At 39.0% G+C, this 18,797-nt stretch overlaps 1 protein-coding gene across 3 annotated transcripts in view; it reads left to right on the top strand.

Annotated features, from left to right (window-relative positions):
• The window catches only part of PIGK (phosphatidylinositol glycan anchor biosynthesis class K), a 115,883-nt gene that overhangs the window by 31,331 nt on the left and 65,755 nt on the right, over positions 1–18,797 (top strand). For all 3 annotated transcript variants that reach the window (XM_060202192.1, XM_016193002.2, XM_060202193.1), the window contains exon 9: positions 4,795–4,967. In XM_060202192.1, the coding sequence (XP_060058175.1) occupies positions 4,795–4,967 (173 nt within the window). The remainder of the gene's footprint in view (positions 1–4,794; positions 4,968–18,797) is intronic.

Genomic DNA, 18,797 nt, shown 5'->3' with positions numbered 1-18,797 from the left:
GTTGAGTAGATAGAGCTGTGGATTTTAACATTTTAGCCAAGGGGGAAAAGAGAGAGGAAAAATAGAGGGGCTGGGGAGGGGAGAGGGAGAGGGAGAGAGAGAGAGAGAAAGAGAAAGAGAAAGGTGTCACAGCCCTACTCCACCATTCATTTAAATTTACCCTGGTGCCATTCAGGTGCTTCCACGTGGTACTGGCAGCTTCAGCCCAGGTTCTTGGACATGGTGAGGTGTGTGTTCTACCCATGGAGCGATTCATTCTGCCTGTCGAATGAAGTGTTTACAAAATGATCTTCCATTGAGACTATAAAGGAAAGATTAGGAAAACTAGATTGCTTACAACGTTACTAATATTTAGTTCTTAGAAAAAATTTCCTTAGGGACTAGGTGGTGACGCACCTGGTTGAGTGCACATACTACAGTGCGCAAGGACCCAGGTTCAAGCCCCCTGTCCCCACATGCAGGGTGAAAGCCTTGCAAGTGGTGAAGCAGTGCTGTAGGTATATCTCTGTCTTTTTCCCTTTCTATCTCCCCTTCCCCTCTCAATTTCTGACTGTCTTTATCCAAAAAATAAATAAAAATAATGAAAATATTTCTTACTACCGTCTCATCTTGCCCTCCCACCTCCACTCTTAATGATGATTATCTTCATCTTTTCAGTAAAATGTTTGCTAGTTAGGACAGGCAAGATGATGACATAGGTATGTGCTTAAATTGTCACATGTATGTGTGTAACGCAGGTTCAAGTCCATTCTCTACCACACTGGGGGAAACCTGGTTTCTTTGTAAATGTTCAATGAATATTTATTGAATGAGTAAAAAAAAAGGCACGGCAGCCATGCACATTGGTATGGTTTCTTTAAATCTAATGAGATTAGTGGTTAATTTTTGTTTTTTCTTTGAAGAGGTAGATTTTCAATTTTTTTTTTTCCTCCAGGGTTATTGCTGGGGCTCAGTGCCTGCACCAAGAATCCACTGCTCCTGGAAGCCTTTTTTTTTTTTTCCCCGCTTTTGTTGCCCTTGTTGTAGCCTTGTTGTGGTTATTATTGTTGTTGTTGATGTCATTTGTTGTTGGATATGACAGAGAGAGATGGAGAGAGGAGGGGAAGACAGAGATGGGGAGAAAAAGATAGATACCTGCAGACCTGCTTCGCCACCTGTGAAGTGACTTCCCTGCAGGTGGGGAGCCAGGGGCTCGAACCGGGATCCTTACACTGGTCCTTGCACTTTGTGCCACGTGTGCTTAACCCGCTGTGCTACCACCCGACCCCCAGATTTTCATTTTCATACTCTAGGAAAATGAAATACCTACAGAGGCACATAAGTTGAAATACTATTGATAGATAGGCCTTGTCTTCAGTAGTTAATATAACCTGGCTAGAGCGGGGAGGTTCTATAAGGGAATGAGATTGTTGAAAATTAAACTGAGTAACTGCAGGACCTGTTGATCATTATGCTGATGAATGTCAGAAAATGAGGTCAATATATTAAATATTCTTGCAGGAAAGGATGACTTCATAAAAGCAGGAGTATGATTACTTTAGCAGCAAAGAAGAAGGGATTATTCACTCAATGTTGCCCAGATTCATTTGATTATGCTTTTCCTCCTTTATGTTAGTGGTACCTAAAAAACGCAACGCCAGCCAACTTGACCATGCAGGAGTTCCTTGAGAGCCCTTCTTCTTCTTCTAGCGTTTGCCCTTCTTCCGTAGCCAGTCAACAGCGTCAGGTTGAGCCTGATGTAAAGTTTCGGGACCTCCTTTGAATCTGGAGAGGTGGCAGTCGTTGACTATGTGGGTCATTGTCTGTCTGTAGCTGCAGGGGCAGTTCGGGTCGTCTCTGGCTCCCCAGCGATGGAACATAGCGGGATGGAACATAGCGGCGCACCGGCCATGGCTAGAGCCCTTCAAGACACCTAAGACATATTTTTACACACAGACACACAGACACACACACACACACAGACACACACACACCTTTTACTTTGCTTCTTCAAACTTTTGCTTTATCTTTCTTGCTAGGCATTTCACTTTTTTGTTCCCTCTCTCCTTTTTTTCCTTTTTTGTTCTTTAGTTACTTTATTGATTTCTTTTTTCCCTTTGTCTATATTGCTTCTCAGAACTGGGAAGTCTGGAGTTTGCTCAGTGCATTGTAAGGCAAATTACTAAATGTCTGTGAAACTTAGTTTGAAGTAGAGTTAGTAATTTTTTGAGTTACTAATTTTGATAGTAACTCAAGTTTGTTGGCAGGCTTAAGAGTATCCACACACCAATGTGTCCTGGAGCCCTGCTTCCCCAGAGCCCTGTCCCACTAGGGAAAGACAGACACAGGTTGGGAGTATGGATCGACCTGCCAACGCCCATGTTCAGTGGGGAAGCAATTACAGAAGCCAGACCTCCCACCTTCTGTACCCCATAATGACCCTGGGTCCATACTCCCAGAGGGTTAAAGAATAGGGAAGCTATCAGGGGAGGGGATAGGATATGGAGTTCTGGTGGTGGGAATTGTGTGGAGTTGTACCCCTCCTATTCAATGGTTTTGTCAGTGTTTCCTTTTTATAAATAAAAATTAAAAAAGAAAAGATTATCCACACATTTCTTAGTACAGCATTTTGAATACTGTGGCTCATAAATATAGTTGTTCAGCTATTCTGAATTTTCCCCCGTTACACTGATCACCTAATGACTCAGATGGTCTTGTTTCTGTAAGTGGGCAAATGCTTTTGGTTCTTTCTGACTAAGACACTATTAACAGACTTAGGTTTTCCTTTATGTGTCTGTGCTTCTGTCAAGCTAAATTATCTTTCATATCTCTGCAGGTGATCCTTTATTAGAAGTGTTTATCTTCCCCACTTTTAGCTCCTGCCCCACCCAATAACTTACATTCCTCTTTTTTTTTCCTTTTCTTATCCTTAAATTATAAACAGTTCATATTTTTCTGGATTAGAATCTGATATCTTTTCCCCCTATCTTGTTATATTTATTACTTTCTAATCATACTTAAGACTTTAAGGACAGAGCAATGTCTTATCAATCTTTGCATCCTCTGTGGAAGCTAGTAGTGTGAACTATATTTGATAGATACAGTTTATGCTTCGCTGAGTGGATAAATATGTATCTGTCTGTAGTGGAATTTCAGGATTTAGAGTAATGCAAAATTGTTGTGAGATCTGTGTACTGATGAAGTTGTGGTTTTTAGACTATATGGTTTTTTGAGCATTAGATTATCTGTGGGTTTTTTCTTTAAATAGAAATGTTCCTATATTCGGTAGGAAGGTTCCTATTCTTGGAATAGCCAAAAAGGTTGAATTATAGATTAGTTCATGTAGATCTGAAACAGGAGATCAGGGGAGAGTATATAGTGGGGAGATTATGCTTCAGCTTGATGCATTTGATGCATTCCAGACATCTCTCTACATTAACTTTTTTTTTTAACATATTGGGCTATTGTGTAATATTTTATTTGAACTGAAAAGTTGAATGATCATAGGTACACAATGTTCTTATGAACCGTTCTGTAAGAGAACTCCATTGTGATGGACATTGGTGTATTAAAAGCACTTTTGGGGGCTAGACAGTAGCGCAGCCAAGTGCACCTGGCACGAAGCACAAGGACCCAAGTAAGGATCCTGTTGGAGCCCCCAGCACCCCACCTACGGGGGGGGGGGGGTTGTTTCACAGTCTGTGAAGCAGGTCTGCAGGTGTCTATCTTTCTCTCCCCCTGTCTTCCCCTCCTCTCTCAATATCTCTCTGTCCTATCTGACAACAACAACAGCTATAACAACGACTATAACAACCACAACAAGGGCAACAAAATAGGAAAAATAGCTTCCAGGAGCTGTGGATTCATAGTGCAGGCACCAATCCCAAGCAGTAACCCTGGAGGCAAAAACAAACAAACAAACAAACAGCCACTTCTATTGTCATAGTGTTGGTTGTGAGCTAAAGTAATTTTTTAAAAATATTTATTTTATTTATTTATTCCCTTTTGTTGCCCTTATTGTTTTATTGTTGTAGTTATTGTTGTTGTCATTGTTGGATAGGACAGAGAGAAATGGAGAGAGATGGGGAAGACAGAGAGGAGGAGAGAAAGATAGACACCTGCAGACCTGCTTCACCGCCTGTGAAGCGACTCCCCTGCAGGTGGGGAGCTGGGTTCGAACCAGGATCCTTATGCTGGTCCTTGTGCTTTGCGCCACCTGCGCTTAACCCGCTGTGCTACAGCCCGACTCCCGCGAAAGTAATTTTTTAAAATATTTATTTGTTTCCTTTTTGTGGCCCTTGTTTTTATTGTTGTTGTAGTTGTTATTGATGTCGTCGTTGTTGGATGGGACAGAGAGAAATGAAGAGAGGAGGGAAGACAGAGGAGGGGAGAGAAAGATAGACACCTGCAGACCTGCTTCACTGCCTGTGAAGACTCCCCTGCAGGTGGGGAGCCGCGGGCTCGAACCGGGATCCTCATTGCCAGTCCTTGCGCTTTGCACCACATGTGCTTAACCCACTGCGCTAGTACCCAACTCCCTAACTCAAGTAATTTAGTCGTGTAACACATAATTTAAAGATGTGAATTTTTTCCCCCTCTGGCCATCGTCACCTTTTTTTTTTTTTTTTGTCTCTTCTATTGTCTGTCTAAAATTCCTAGAATATCAGGCACTATTTTAGCAAACAGAACAAGTATCTTATTTTGTTTGGACTAAGCTTTATAATTACATTGTAGTATAATATGCAGTGCTATTTTTTGGATTTAATATTTAGATTGTTTGTATATATTGCATATTATTATATCTATATATTTCAGTTTCAGGTGTGTCCCAAAAGTCTCTGCGTGTCTACTCCTGGACATCGTACTGATCTTTTTCAGAGAGATCCTAAAAATGTTCTGATAACCGATTTTTTTGGAAGTGTACGGAAAGTAGAAATTACAACAGAGACTATTAGTTTACTATCAGATCCTGGAGTCATGGACAACAGGTATTCATCTTAGATTATTATTTGAATAGAATATTATTGTTTTAAAATTTGTAAATTTTATGTGGCATAGTATCAAGAAATGAAATTTGGTGTTTGTAGATTAAAATGACTTTTCTGCCCATTCTTCCTTTTATGCAAGGCTTATACTTTTCATGAAGTCTGTGGTTCCTACCTGCAGGGGGAATATTTCACGAGTGGTAAAGCAGTGCTGCAAGTGTCTCTCTTTGTTTCTCCCTTTCTCTCTTCCCGTTCCTTCTCAATTTCCCTGTCTCTACCCAATAAACAAACATTAAAAAAAGAGGTGAGGTGGGGTGAAGTCAAATACTTCCTTCCCTCTTAGGGGGTTGTTTGTGTGTTGGTATGCAATGAGTACACACGTATACATCTATTTATGAATGAGAGAGATAGATTGAGGGAATGTAGTTGATTTGGGGTTTATGAATTTTAGAAATATTTATGATTTTCTATTTTACCCTGTAAACATTTTTATAGGCAAACTACTTTGTTAGGACTAACAAGTGACTCAACCATTTTCTTGATATAAGCAGATACTAGTTTACTAGCCATTAGATTTAAAAAAAAATTTTTTAATCAGTGTTTAATTATTTATCTGTTGGACAGAGATAGAGAGAAACTGAGATAGAAGGAGAAGCTATGCACTCAGAAAGACCCCTGCAGCACTGTTTCACCAGTCAAAAAGCTTCCCCTCCACAAGTGGTCCTTGTGCATGGTAACATGTGCACTGGACCAGGTGTGCCACTGCCCAGCCCTGTACTACTTAGTAAATCTTGTTATTAGTGATTGTTTAATGCTGTGTATTGGAACTTCACACTCCAGGGAGCTTTTCTGTATTGCCACATGGCAACATGTAAATCATTCATTCTCAGTTTGGAAAATTTCAAAGATTTTTTAATTGAACTTATCTATATTTTAGGAATAAATCATAAGTGAGAATAAAATATATCTCATATGAATATTTAATATTGATGTTATTGTTTTCTCTTCTGGATATTCCATGTATGTTTTTTCCTTTTTCAATTTCTTGTAGTTATATTCTTGAAACAGCATATAGTATCTTACAATAATATCACGTTTGTTGTTTAAATACTCATTTCAATTATTTTTGTAAAAATGCTAAAATACTGAAATGAATCACTGCATGTCTTTTACCAAATTCATTTTACAGTTTCCTTTAAACATAGGCCTACTGGGTAAAATATTTGCCTCCTTTTAACTACCTGATTGCTGTCCTAATTTCCTTTATGAGTAAGGACTATCTTTCTGTATTATCTTTATTTTTCATTTTCTCCATTTAACTATTAAATATGTATTAATTGTACAATAAAATTGTTTCAGTGGGAATTCTACTGATTTGCTATATATTCTAGAAGAATGGAATTTGTCTCATAATAATTCCTGTTCTTGAAAGCGAAAACTGTTGATGCTAAAGATTAATTTATTTTTAACGGAGAGAAAATTATTTTACGTACCAAAGCTAGATGCCAGCTACTGTTGAATTAGGGCACCACCTAGTGTTTATAAATACATTTTATTTAGACTATCATAGTTTCATAATCATTGGTATGCTTTGTCAATTAGCTTAGCTGTATTAGATTCCCACCATACTCCTGGAAATTTTACATGGGTATTACATATATTATTGAACGTAGATACTATTTGTTTAGAGAAAAATGTTTTATAAGAGATTAATTATCACAAAAGCTATTCTGTTAGGCAAACTATGGACTAGAATGTTTATATATTTTTTCTCAGAATGTCAGATTCAATACACTATCACTTAATGAAACTACCAGTTACACTTTTAAAAATATTACTTTCTACTTATATTAGGAAAGGAATGCAAATGATTAACTCAGCCTGTCCATGTTTCATATTTTGCATACTAAAATATATTAATATCAAATATGATGGAGAACTTTAATATGTAAAGTTGAGGTTACTATAGAAAATAATAATTTTATTTATTTATTTATTTATTTAAGAAAGGATAAATTAACAAAACCATTGGGTAGGAGGGATACAACTCCACACAATTCCCACCACCCAATCTCCATATCCCATCCCCTCCCCTGATAGCTTTCCCACTCTCTATCCCTCTGGGAGCATGGAACCAGGGTCATTGTGGGTTGTAGAAGGTGGAAGGTCTGCCTTCTGTAATTGCTTCCCCGCTGAACATGGGCGTTGACTGGTCGGTCCATACTCCCAGTCTGCCTCTCTCTTTCCCTAGTAGGTTGGGTTGTTGTTAGAGTTTGGGGGCTCCAGCAGGCCAGGCTAGCTTCGCGGTGGTAGACAGAGACAGAGACTCGGGGACACACGGCTGGGCTGAGAAGCTGCAGTTTAATCTTTATTCACAAATGGGCAAATCACCACACCATGTGCTTCCCCATCATTCTCCCTCCCCTGCTGCTGCTGGGACTCTCGACGTCCTTAGCATAGGGGGCGGGGAGAAAGCGGGGCATGAAACTAGCAAGGGCCAAACCAATTCTCTCAGAGGTCGGGGGAGAAGGGGAGCAAACCAATATGAAACATACCAACAGTGGGTCTCTGGGGAAGTGGAGCTCCAGGACACATTGGTGGGGTCTTCAGTCCAGGGAAGCCTGGCCGGCATCCTTGTTGTTAAAATTCAGAGGCTCCAGCTGGCCGGGCTAGCTTCACGGGCGGATAACAGAGACGCGGAGACAATGGCTGGGCAGGGAAGCTGTATTTCTTTATTCAGGAACAACGATTTATAAACTAAGACAAACTAATCACCAAACAGAACTCTGCTGCCTCTTTCCCCCGCGACGGCGCCAAGCACTCTCTTACTCTGCAACTCTCCAACTCTCGAACTCTGCAACTCTGGAACTCTGGAACCCTCTCGGGGTTCCTAGGGGTGGGGCCAAGCGGGCCCGCGAAATTAGCAGGACTGATCCAATTTTCTTGGCGGGGGAGAGCTAGAACAACCCAATGTAAAGCATACAACAATTCCCCCTTTTCTTTTTAACTAACTGACTACAGTATCAAGGGTGTGGGGTGAACAGAAACCTATATCGTACAGGCATTTTTAAAAAAAGAAACTGGCACAAACATGGAGAAACATGTAAGCGAGTAACAAGAACCAGTGTGCTGCCAAGGGAAGGCCTGAGGGGGCCATGTTTAAGCTGATAAAGTTTTGCCCTCTGTGGGCAAAACTTTATCAGCTTAAAAAAACATTTCTTGCCTCTGGGGGGCGTACTTGTCTCGACAGGCATTTGCATGGGGGTGGGGAACGGCCTAGAGTCCCAAAGGCAGCTGGCTGCAATTTACTTACTATGAAACAAAACTTGTTATTAGCATAACCAAAGCACAATCTAACATTTCTAATAGAGAAGGAATTTGAGACTTTTACATATCAACAACGTCTTTTAACCTTTTGTTACACCCATTCAAGATGGAGTCATACCCTAGGTGTGCGCAGGAAAGGAAACCTCAGGCATGAGAATAATTAGCATAGCCATTGTGCGATCTACCATTTCTAATAGAGAAGGTAATGGAGAGTTTTACATATCAACAAGCCTATTTAACCTTTTGTTTAGACCAACTTAGTTAAAATATATTGATTGTTAACTAATTTTTACCTCAGACTTTAAATGTAAGTTAATTTTATCTTTATGAGAATTATGTTGAAAACCTTTTTCATTTAACTTTGACTAGTAAGAATTTAGCCTTAAAGTTACTGTTTACCAAACTTTAAACATATACATAAACATGGTCATTAATGCATAAGGAGAGAAATCTTTGTTACGAAGACATGTCATTTTAAACACGAATTTAGATATGTACTGTCTTAGTTGTTGGGGGGTTGCATTGTCCAGTGGTGGTCTCTTGGGCAGCTTCACTTCTAGGAATTGCAGGTTGCGATCTCTGTACAAATCTCTGTGTACTCCAGCTTGTCTGCCTTCAGACCGGACCGGCAGCTGGAGATCTCGTGTGCCCAGTTTCGGCAGGGAGCCCAGGGGTCCGGGAGGTCCGGGATCGTTCCAGAATTCATAGCACAAGGGTGGGTGGGCCAGCCTTGTAGAAGGCGTGGGCCTAGGTGCCCAGGGGTGGCGGCCATAATAGGCCGCCGCGGCCCCGCCCCATGGCCCTGCCATGTCTGCTTCCCTGTTCGCAGTGGCTGAGCAGCGTGGAGGGATCACGCGTCCAGTGCCCTGCGCCATGCGGTGGAGAGCCGGCTCCTGTGGGCTGGCCTGCGTGCTGGCATTGGGCTCCTGCGTGTTGGCATCGGGCTCCAGCGTGTTGGCATTGGGCTCCAGCGTGTTGGCATTGGGCTCCTGTGTGGTGGCATCCGGCTCCTGTGTGCTGCGGGGCTGCGGGGCTGCGGGCGCGGTGCGCGGGGTTGTCTGGGCGCAGCTGGCTGGCTGGCTGTTTTGCCAGGTGGAAACAGCAGCTCTGTGCCTCGCCTCCCGCCCACTGGCTATTCTCGCTGGCTGTTCTGAGTTCGCCCGAGCGAGTGGAAACCACAGAGTGGTCAAGAGATAAATGTTCCAGAAACAGCAAAACAGTCTCGTGAAGAAAGAGCAGAGGCCTTTGGAGATCTCTTCACAAGCAGAAGAGAAGGCCATAGTACATAGGTAGCCAAATTGTCTTCACTTATCTGAGAGATGCGCAGGTCAGGTCCACGTGGGCGCCATTTGTTGTTAAAATTCGGAGGCTCCAGCTGGCCGGGCTAGCTTCACGGGCGGGTAACAGAGACGCGGAGACAATGGCTGGGCAGGGAAGCTGTATTTCTTTATTCAGGAACAACGATTTATAAACTAAGACAAACTAATCACCAAACAGAACTCTGCTGCCTCTTTCCCCCGTGACGGCGCCAAGCACTCTCTTACTCTCCAACTCTCCAACTCTCGAACTCTGCAACTCTGGAACTCTGGAACCCTCTCGGGGTTCCTAGGGGTGGGGCCAAGCGGGCCCGCGAAATTAGCAGGACTGATCCAATTTTCTTGGCGGGGGAGAGCTAGAACAACCCAATGTAAAGCATACAACACATCCTGATGACATCTGGAACCTGGTGACTGAAAAGAGAGTTAACATACGAAGCCAAACAAATTGTTGAGCAATCATGGACCCAAAGCTTGGAATAGTGGAGAGGAAGTGTTAGGGGGGTACTCACTGCAAACTCTAGTGTACTTCTGCTTTCAGGTATATATTTTGCAGTAGAATACAGGTCTAAAAAGGATGATAGAGGACCTAGCAGGGGTTGTACTGTTATATGAAAAACTGGGAAATGTTATGCATGTACAAACTATTTTATTTACTATTAAGTGTAAAACATTAATTTCCCAATAAAGAAATTTAAAAAATAAAGTAAATTAAAATAAAAAAAAAAAAAAAGCCAAGCCTACTCTAATCAGTCATTTTACCTCATTTGCTATTGCAAATAAATAATAATAGTAGGGCACAAACAAAAAGAAACTTGTTACTAACTATATGAATATAGCTTACCTTAATGTCTAAGTTTCAGGACACATAAAAATAATTACTGGTAAATAATTATCTGGTAAGCCAATAATGCATATATATATTTTTTGAAGTCATCCCATAGGTCTCTGTTGTTGTTTTTAGTATGTCTTAATCTCTTCTTTTTTAGTTGTCTCTACTTGCCCTCCATCTTGCTAATTCTGTCTTCAGCCTCATTTATTCTATTCTCTCTCTCGTCTACTGTTTTCTGGAGTTCCAAAAATCACTCTTGCCTGGACTGACTTTTGGATAGGACAGAGAGAAATTGAAAGGGATGGGGAAGATAGAAAGGGAGATAGAAAGACACCTGCAGACTTGCTTCAACGCTTGTGAAGTGACCCCCCCCTGTAGGTAGGGAGCTGGGCGCTGGAACCACTATCCATACACGGTCCTTGCGCTTTGTACTTTGTGTATTTAACCTAGTCCACCACTGTCTGGCCTCCTAAGTTGACTTTTAAAATAAGACATTGGGGACTGCATTTGTGCTCTCCCGTTTAAAAATAATAACAATAACACATTTTGGACTTAAACCATGGCCTTGTACATAAGGGATACTACCATTAAGAATCCAACTTTCTCATTCTTCATTTCTTTTTGAGAGAGGAGAGAGAGAGAGAGGGAGGGAGAGAGAGAGAGAGAGAGAGAGAGCTAGTAGAACACACATCTTACCATATGTGAGGGCCACACTGCAAGGAGGATGGGTTTCATAAGCAGTAGAGCAATGCTGCAGCCATCTCACTTTCTCTCTTCTCCACCTTTTTTCTCTCCTCACTGTCCCTTCTTTCTCCTTCTCTGTTCCCTCTGCCCTTATCAGGAAAGCAAGAAAAAAGCAAAGAAATAAAAATGGCCATTGTTCAGGTATAAAACGCCAGTGATAACACTGGTGTTGGAAAAAATAAAATAAATAAATATGAAGTAAAATCTGTCTTTGTTGAACCCCAGAGTGAGCCTCTAAGTAACTGGTAAAGAGGTCCCTATCTCATATAGGAGGTCAAAGTTCAGACAGTTACAGCCAAAGTTAGATTTTTTTTTTTTCCTCCAGGGTTATTGCTGGGCTCGGTGCCTGCACCATGAATCCACCGCTCCTGGAGGCCATTTTTTCTCCCTTTTGTTGCCCTTGTTGTTGTAGCCTCGTTGTGGTTATTATTATTGCCCTTGTTGACGCAATTCATTGTTGGATAGGACAGAGAGAAATGGAGAGAGGAGGGGAAGACAGAGAAGAGGAGAGAAAGATAGACATCTGCAGACCTGCTTCACCGCCTGTGAAGCGACTCCCCTGCAGGTGGGGAGCCGGGGGCTTGAACCGGGATCCTTACGCCGGCCCTTGCGCTTTGTGCCACATGCGCTTAACCCACTGCGCCACCGCCCGACCCCCCCCCCAAAGTTAGATTTTAAGCCCTCGTATGTCGTAGTGCATTTGTTAGAACTGTGGGATTGTGATTTATAGAATCCAACCTCTCTTTATTTTCTCAAACTCATTTATTATACAGGTAGTCTATCTTGTATGGGACCCACATCAGGTTCCAGTGAGGCGCTAGAATCAGGAACCAGAAAGCAGAAATCAGAACTTCTCAGCAGCCTTCTATGCTTCTTCCTTTATTTTTAGTCATTTCCTTTCTCTGCTGCTCTGGCTATATGAGGAGGGCAGTAGGATGTATACACTCCTCTTCTGGAGATTTACATTTCTACCATTCCTGTTAAAACCCAGACAGAGAATTAACTTACTCATTCTGCATTCTGATCTTTCTGGAGGAATTGGTGATTAGTCAGTCCAGGATCAGGCGCTCACCTCTGACTCAGCTGAGTAACAGCAGCGTTATATGACATAAAATTATGACTGCTAGGGAACCTGCCACAAATGGTTACGATAGACCTCCAAAATGGATTTGGAACTAGACAGTTTACGAGTTTTTACATTAATCTCATTTATTGTACACAATGATGTTATGAGGTAAGTATAATTAACCCACTTTACAGATAAATAGATTAATAACTGAGAAAGATTAACAGCCTGCTTAAAGTCACAGTCTAACAAATGGTAGAGTCAAACTTAAACCAAAGAATACTCTCTTATAAATAAAGTTAAAAGAATACTCTCTTATAAATAAAGTTTTATAAATATTTTACTCATATTTTGAAAATTTGGATATATATATTCTATTCATTTTTGGATAGAGACAGAAATTGAGAGGATAGGCAGAGAGAGCAAGAGAGCCTTGCAGTACTGCTTTCACCACTTGTGAAGCTTCTTCCAGTAGGTGTGACCTTAGGCTTGAATCTGGGTTCTTGCAGACACATGCACTCAACTGGGTATGCCATTGCCCATGTTTATTTTTCCAAGAAATTGTAAAGTTTCTTTATATATTCTGGATACAAGTTCTTTGCTAGATTTGTATGTAATAAATATTTTTCTTAGTTTTTTTAACTTGACTTTCATTTTCTTGATATTGGAATATAGATTTAGTGTTGATAGAATCTATCTTTTTTTTCTATATTCTGAATGTCCTTATTTTATTATTATTTTTAAAGATTCTTTAACTCCAGGTTAACAAAGATTTTCTTCTCTTCTGAAAGTTTTCTATTTTTAGAAATAGAAGACTTAGATCTGGATTATTTTGAATTGATTTTTGAATACAATGTTAAATTGGGTCTGAAGTTATATATATCAAGTTGTTCCAGCCCCATGTATTTAAAAGATTGAATTAATCATTGAATTATGTTAGTATCTTTGAAAAAAAGAAATTGCATGACAATTTTGTTTGGACCTGTTCTGGTTTCTAGTCTTTTTTTGGTGTATTCTGGGTTTTTACTGATTAAGTTCATTAATTCCATCCAACTGAAAATTCCAAAAGACTTTTTATTTAATATTATTATTGTTTTTTGAGTTTGACAAATTGGTTCTAAAATGTATATGGAAATATAAAGCATCTACTATAGTATTTATCATGCCTTTGAACATATCAATTCTGGTATACTTATGTTTACTAGGAAATTAAGTAAATGTTTATAGGTATTCTATAGAAACATTTGCTTGGAAGTTGGGCTAAGCAGATTGTGAAGAGTACTAAGTGATCAAATGATTCACTGAACAGTCTTCATAGTAAATCAATGCAATTAGGAAACTTTATGAACTGAGATCCATTGAAATAGCTCAAACTATCTTTGGCCAGATCTCTTTTTTACTTTTCCACATGCTATTATAGTTTTTCAGCGGTTAACTTACTCATCATACTAATTCTGTATTTTCTTGAGTATCTTACTTGACCATTTATTTTGCATTGTTATTTGTGATTCTTAGCTACTCAGGAGCTCATTAAAGTAAAATTATAGAGCATAATTAGATATGATTATCTGATTTACAGAGGTGCTGGAACCAATAATTAAAATTTACATTTTATCATTATGCATTCACATAAATTTCTTTCTGTTATTTCAAATTAATGTGTTGATGATTTTATGGGCATATTTCCTTTAAGCAATTTATTTCATTACATATAATTAGCAAAAGCATGTACTGAGTTGGTTTATGACATTTGGCAATCAGTGTATATAAATAATATAGTAGAGTACTATATCCCTTTGAATAAATAATACACTCTGAATATAAATAAGTAAATATAACATTCACTAGGGTTAGTGGTTTTCAATCACTGTTTATTAATACTTAAAATGTATTCAAAGTTCATTTTTAAATATTTTTAAAAATTTTTTATTTATAAAAAGGAAACACTGACAAAACCATAGGGTAGGAGGGGTATGACTCCACACATTTCCCACCACCAGAACTCCGTATCCCATCCTCTCCCCTGATAACTTTCCTGTTCTTTATCCCTCTGGGAGTATGGACCCAGCGTCATTCAAAGATCATTTTAATTTAAAGTCTAAATATATAGAACCTAAATGTTTTAATTGCTAAAAATCTAGTCACTATATGGTATTATTAATAAGCAGAGCATGCACTAGCACATAAGTTTTTGGATGTTTAAGGAGTGAAACTTTTTTTTTTTAGTTACAATTAGGGTTATTTATGGGTCTCAGTGCTGGCATAATGAATCCACTTCTCCTGGCACTCATTTTTTCTCTCTTACCCCATTTTCTTTCTGTAATACTTGATAGGATGAGAGAAATTGAGAGGGGAGGGGAAGACAGGGAGAAAGACAGAGAGACACCTGCAGACCTCTTTCACCATTTGTGAACCGAGCACTCACAAGTGGGGAGTGGGAGCTTAAACTTGTGTTCTTGCACTTGGCACTATGCACATTTAACCGGTGTGCCACCTAGCCCTTGGATTGAACTTTTAAATTATATATGGATAATTATATTTGGACAATTAGATTGTATGATCTTTAAGATTTTTTTTTTAAATTCTTTCAAACTGTTCCATGAATCTTTTGGCTAAGTAGTTGAAATGTTATTGCTCTACCTCATTAAATTAAGCTTTGATGTCCTGAATGAATAAACTTTACTTGACCGTATGGAGAATTTTACACTAAAGACCAGAGTCACTGATCAGTCTCCTCAGGAGTCCTACACCTCGGACCTTGACTACCTGTATAATGTTGAGCAAACTACTGGGATTCTTTGATTTTTAGTTTCCTTATCTGTAAAATGGGGATAATAACTTCTTTTCATAAGATTATTGAGAAAATTAATTTTAATTTTATCTTGTAATGCTCTCAGTTGTGCACCTCAAATATAGTCATTTCCACCAGGGATCGATGTTATTGAAATAATGTATCACATGCACCAGTATAAATTATTACTTGGATTCCATGTGTTTGCCATTAAAAATTGTCCTTTCTATTTTATTGTAATATTTGAAAGTAGTTCCTTTTTTTTTTTTTTTTTTCCTTCTTCATATCTGGAGGGTTCTTATTTGTACTATAATGAACTGGGAAATGATTTTTTTTTGCCACAAGATGGCAGTAGAGTTACATATTTGTAGATATAGACCAATCACATTTTTTAATGTTAAGATTCAGATAGGTTGTGCCTTCAAATAAATCATGATATTGATTCAGACCACTGACTGGGGAAAAAGACTTTTGATACTGAACTGTCAGTTTTAAAAAGGATGCTAAAATTTCTATTTATAAGTTGTCATGCTTTAATAAACCTAATGATATAGTTTGCTTAGAAAATAGGTAAATCAGCAAGGTCTTTTTGAATTTCCTCTCTTCTGACATTTAAAAAATTGAGGATACATATTTAGAAATAAGATTATTTTCATGTTATTAAATACTTCATCAAGGAGGGCCAGAAACCTCCAGATGCATGTGAAGGTCATTTATGATTAGTTAGCCATGAAATAGAAGACATCTATAAATCGATCTGTGGGGGAAAAGTGGATTAAATTTTTTAAAAATTGATTTATATGTGATACATTAGCATTGTAACTGTTAGGTACAGCTGTAGGCAGAACAATTTATATTAGTCATAAATGTGCAATCCCATTTCAGAAATTGCCACTTTTGTTGAAATCATAGGATGGCTTATTACCTGATTTTCAAGAATCCTACAGGTGAGGTATTGTGAAATTGCTCCTTCTATTGCTATAAGGAACCTTTAAGGTAATGTGATGTAGAAAGAGCATGGAGACAGATGGATTTGAATTCAAAATTTGGTTTAGTTCTTTGCTTTATTTCTTCTGGTACCTTCTTCTGTCTCCCTGAAACTCAGATATTTTACTTGTTAAAGTGACATACTCTTTACCTTCAGAGTTATTGTGAGGACTGGGGATAATATAGAAAATGAGCATACTTTATCAATGCCTAATTTTAAGAGACTATAAAATCATTGCAGCCAAATTGATGTCTCTCTTTCTATGGGAAAGATACAGTGGGAAAGTTACTATCTTTTTTGCTATAGTGTGTCTCTGTGTATATAGCTAGATTTTCATTTTTGTAAGTCATGTCACTTATTCTGAAAGAGATTGTTAGACTGGCCTTCCTATTCTTACCTGATATTTTTTTTCACTATTATTTTTATTGTCACCTGGGTTATCTCTTAGGCTTGGTAGCTACCTGATGAGTTCACCTTACTGGGCACTCATTTTTTCACCTTTTATTATTATTTTTTTAACCCATCCTTCTTCTCTCTCTCCATTCCCTCCCTCCCTTTCTTCCTCTCTCTCTCTCTCTCTTTCTTTCTCTCTTTCTTTCTTTCTTTCTTCCTTTCTTTCTTTCTTTCTTTCTTTTCTCTCCTCTGTGTATTCTTTCCTCCCTTCACTCTCTTCTCCTTCTCCCTCTCTATTTCTTTTTCTTTCTTTCTTCCTTTCTTTCCTTTCATCTTCCCCCTTTCTGGATAGAGACAGAGAGAAATTAAGAGAGAAAGGGGAGATATAGAAGAAATGAGAGACACACCTGTAGTCTTGTGTCACAACTGGTGAAGCTTCCTGTCTGCAGGTGGGGAAGTTAATTAAAATTTTTTATCATTATTGATTTAATAATGATCAGAAAGACTGTAGAATAAGAGGGGTACAATTCTACAAAATTCCCACCACCAGAGTTCTGTATCCCAGCTCCTCCACTGGAAGTTTTCTGCTCTTTATCCCTCTGGGACTGTGGACCCAGGATCATTATGGGGTGCAGAAAGTAAGAGGTCTGGCTTCTGTAATTGCTTCTTCACTGGACGTGGGCATTGGCAGGTCGATCCATACTTCAGCCTGTTTCTATCTTTCTGTAGTGTACAGGGCTCTGGAGACGTGGGGGTCCGGGACACATTGGTGAGGTCATCTGCCCAGGCAAGTCAGGTTCACATCATGGTAGCATCTGCAACTTGGTGGCTAAAAAGCATTAAGATATAACACAGAACATATTGTTTAATAAGATAGGTAAGAATATAGCAGATGAGAACTGGGTTCTTCATGTTGGAAGGACCTAGGAAGTCTATTTTAGGTATATTCCCAGGGCCCGTGGCTTTATTGATCTTTGCCTAAACCTGACAGCTAACTCGCAAGTGAGCTAAAGGTATTGTCTGGGGAGATGGTGTCAGAATTGAAGATAGGACTAGAAAGCTGGATCAGGGTAGAGAGTCACTCCCAAATAAGGGAAAAATATATAAGTAGCATTAGTTGTAAACCCCATTGATCTGATCTGGGGCTCATATTCTGCACAGGAGCCTGTGTAATTTCTGTATACCTGTTGGTCTGAGCTCACATTCCATGGTTATAGCTAGGAACATTCTAGGCTGCATCTAGTTCAGGACCAACCTTCCTCTAGTGGCAGAGTCTGTTGACCCAGCCTCCGTTTGGAGAATGGAGCAGTTCCTATCATTGTTGTTTCACCTTGAGGGCAAGTCCTGTGGAGGCCCACAAAAGGGTCCATCCCACTGTTCCTAGTGGAGAGAGGGTTCTGTTAGCGGTCTAGGCCCATCATATCTATGTGGTTATCCCAAGGGGGAAGTTAATTTTTCCAACTCTGTTTTAGGACTTCATAGTTACTGAATTTTGCTATTATATCATTAATACTTATTTGTAAGTATCAAATAACTCTTCAAATTTATTACTCTTTTTGAGTATTCATTCTGATAATATACCAGTGTTAAAGTATAGGTTTTATTATGTGTGGAAAAATGAACCTGGAAAAGGAAGACTGAGCTTTTTGTTAGCAGTGTTCTTAGTCATTAATAAAAATTTGAGGGTGCAGCTGTTAAACTTACTTAGTACCATTTTCTCAAGACTACTAGATAAAATTTAAGTAAAGCTAAATATCTTAAAACTGCAATTAATGTAATTTTACATAATATTTACTTGGTATAATCGTTAAGGAATATTTTCTAGGAGTAATGCCAGTAAACTATAAGGTGGCAAGTAGTTAAAAATGATTGTTTTAGGGGATAGATAGCATAATGGTTATGCAAAGAGACTGTCATGCCTGAGGCTGCAAAGTCCTAGGTTCAATCCCCTATACCACCATAAACCAAAACTGAGCAGTGCTCCAGTTAAAAAAAAAAAGATTATTTTAGTATCAGAGAGATATACCAGTAGGAGAGCACCAGCCTTGCATCCCAGAAGCACCAGAAGTCCAGGTTCAATTCCCATATGCCAGAAATGAGTAGTGGTCTGGTCTTTCTCTCTCTCTCTCTCTCTCTATCTCTATCTCTTTGTCTCTTATGAAAAGAAGTCTTTGAAAATGCTACTTCAAGATTATTTCATAAAAACAGGAGTGTGAAAGAAATAATATTTGAATTTTGATCATGTCAGGTAATATAAATAGTAACTAAATGTATTAGAAAGGGGACAATATATTTCTTCATAAGATAAGCACGTGATGATTATTTTTATTGGAACTATAGATTGATTAATGTCCAAACATTGAATAATTCTGTTAG

Source organism: Erinaceus europaeus, chromosome 11, assembly GCF_950295315.1.
Source record: "Erinaceus europaeus chromosome 11, mEriEur2.1, whole genome shotgun sequence".
In the NCBI taxonomy this organism is placed as follows: Eukaryota; Metazoa; Chordata; class Mammalia; order Eulipotyphla; family Erinaceidae; genus Erinaceus; species Erinaceus europaeus.
This window is presented reverse-complemented; position numbering and strand designations above follow the sequence as displayed.